We start from the raw sequence: 2,178 nt of genomic DNA, 5'->3' as shown, positions 1-2,178 counted from the left end.
AGGACATGGTTGATTGCCCGTGCATCGATCGTGAGGAGTTCGGGTAACTGAGGACAGTATCGCTGTAACATTCTTGTCATTTGGAGTTCACGAGCGTACCTTGAACCAGACATTGTACTTCATCGTCGGGCCATATTTCTCTAGCCATTCAAAATGCAAGGCGAAGTCCTCAGCAGCCATGAGTTCGCTGACATTCCCCAATAGCCAACTCGATGCGGGAGGGCCAGGAAGATCACGCAGGGAAGATGTATAAGGCAAGAGTAAGACTCGGATGATCTTGAAGGCAGCACAGGCAAGCAGAGCGGCGCCCACTGCCCATAGTATGTCGTGTACAGCCAAGGTCAACATGACGCCCTCACATGTACCAGCGGAAGTACGATGGACACCAAATAGATCCCACTCTTGTACTATTCAGTACCTTGCGGGTCCGAGATAACCGGTGTGAGTCTTCGCGCAGCGTGTGACTTGCAGGCTCCATAGCATGCACGAAAACGCGTCAGGCGCACAGACAAGGTGACATTGCGCAGCTATACTTGCGTACTCCGCTCGGCAATGATGACTGCGGTAGCCTGATGTGCGCATGAGAGACAGCCTGCGTGTTGAAACGCGCTGACCCGCGCGGTCAGGAACGAGCTCGCAAGCTCGGGCGCGCGAGTAGCCGGGGGCCGGAGGCCCCTATCGTAGTATATAACGACCCCGCGCGATGTACGTACCGCACGCGATTGTCCCTTACGGGCATCGCTACGCTCGTGGACAAACGCGCCCCCGCGCCGTCGCACCGTTGTTCCAACACTGCGTAGACGAAAAGACGAATAATTCTCATCCCGATCGCGAGTTGTCAAGCTTCAGCTGAGATTCTGGATTCATTGATATCACAGTACAGATGATATTCGAGTCAGACCTGCTGAACTCAGCCCAGCTCTCTGGGCGCTTTTGTCCTGCAGAACGGCGCAGACCGACATAGCGGGTCCATTTCAGAGTCCGACCGCCCAGATCCTACGGAAAGGCGGCGACTGTCCTCACTAGCATTCATGCAAGCCGCTCTTTTGCAGGCTGTCTAGGAAAAGCTAGCTCATAACGCGCACGATGACTGCTCAGCTGTATCAAGTGGTATAACGTCTGCTGTTGGCTGGCTCTTTCTCAACTCCACCGCTGCATCTGCAATGCCTATACATACCAACGCCTCTACATCGTTAGCAGTCTCGCAAGCCACGTCAAAAGCAAAAGTCACACAGGTGCAGAGATGGTTGGGAACGCGCAGGTATCCATACACATTTCTGGTCGTCATTGCGTCAACGTCCGGACCTGTCATCGTATAGTTAAAGCAGCGTCATGGACAAAAGACCTCCGATTGATATCAGCAAGCCCTCCGGCAAAGCCAAACCTTCCCCGCTGGCTGCACAATCTACGCGCTTGCATGAAGTCTGAGTCTGAGCTGGTCCGTCGATTTCGGCAGGATGTTTATGGGGTCCACCGCCGCTGGGCTCATGGTCGCTCGTCGGTCAGCGCGTCATGAAGAAGATGCTCAGCTAACATGTCTTTTACTGGATATCGGCCCTTCCCTACAATGCGCCCATACTGAGAAGTGCATGCATAGCTGCGTCTTTATTGTGTCTATAGTTACAGGTTGTCGCGCTGGTGTCTACACTCCCTCAATTTGCTCATATTCAGTCAGCATGTCTACTCGACACTAACGGACACCGCGGTTGCACGATGACATGGTATGTGACTTCAATTATAGGAAACATTGTCTCGGACGTACACTTAACCGTATGTTCGTCCTAGAGTGACAACTTCTTGACTGCGATATAAACCGCGTGAGGAAGTAGTTTGCTCAGAGATGTATGCAGGCGCGTTCCAGTTTACGCTTAGATAATTTCAGAAAGTGTATTCGATACGGAGATACATCACAGCGAGTCATGATTGCGCACAAACGGAGTTCTCCGTGTGTCTGCGAGGAGAACGAGTGTCAGCTTCGCCATGATCAGAGAAGAAGCCAATGCACGTACCTGCAATCCCGTACTGAGGGTTGCTGCCTACTTGCTCTTGGGCGGCTCGGCGCAGTTGCACGCGGGGTAGGTGCACGAGCCACCGTTGGCCTGGACGTTGGCGCACTTGACTGTGTCCTAAGACAGAGTCATGTCAACGTTGGGTAAAATACGAGAGGCGGCCAGTCAC

At 53.2% G+C, this 2,178-nt stretch overlaps 1 protein-coding gene across 1 annotated transcript; it reads right to left on the bottom strand.

Annotated features, from left to right (window-relative positions):
* Positions 1 to 2: 2 nt before the first annotated feature.
* Positions 3 to 348, bottom strand: POSPLADRAFT_1111144 (hypothetical protein; the record flags this gene model as incomplete). Its single annotated transcript, XM_024483373.1, has 2 exons — positions 3 to 47; positions 100 to 348. Coding segments are annotated over 2 exons (294 nt in total), but the record flags the coding sequence as incomplete, so codon positions are not given.
* Between the last annotated feature and the right edge of the window lie 1,830 nt (positions 349 to 2,178).

The sequence above is a fragment of the Postia placenta genome (assembly GCF_002117355.1).
Source record: "Postia placenta MAD-698-R-SB12 unplaced genomic scaffold POSPLAscaffold_443, whole genome shotgun sequence".
In the NCBI taxonomy this organism is placed as follows: Eukaryota; Fungi; Basidiomycota; class Agaricomycetes; order Polyporales; family Adustoporiaceae; genus Rhodonia; species Rhodonia placenta.
This window is presented reverse-complemented; position numbering and strand designations above follow the sequence as displayed.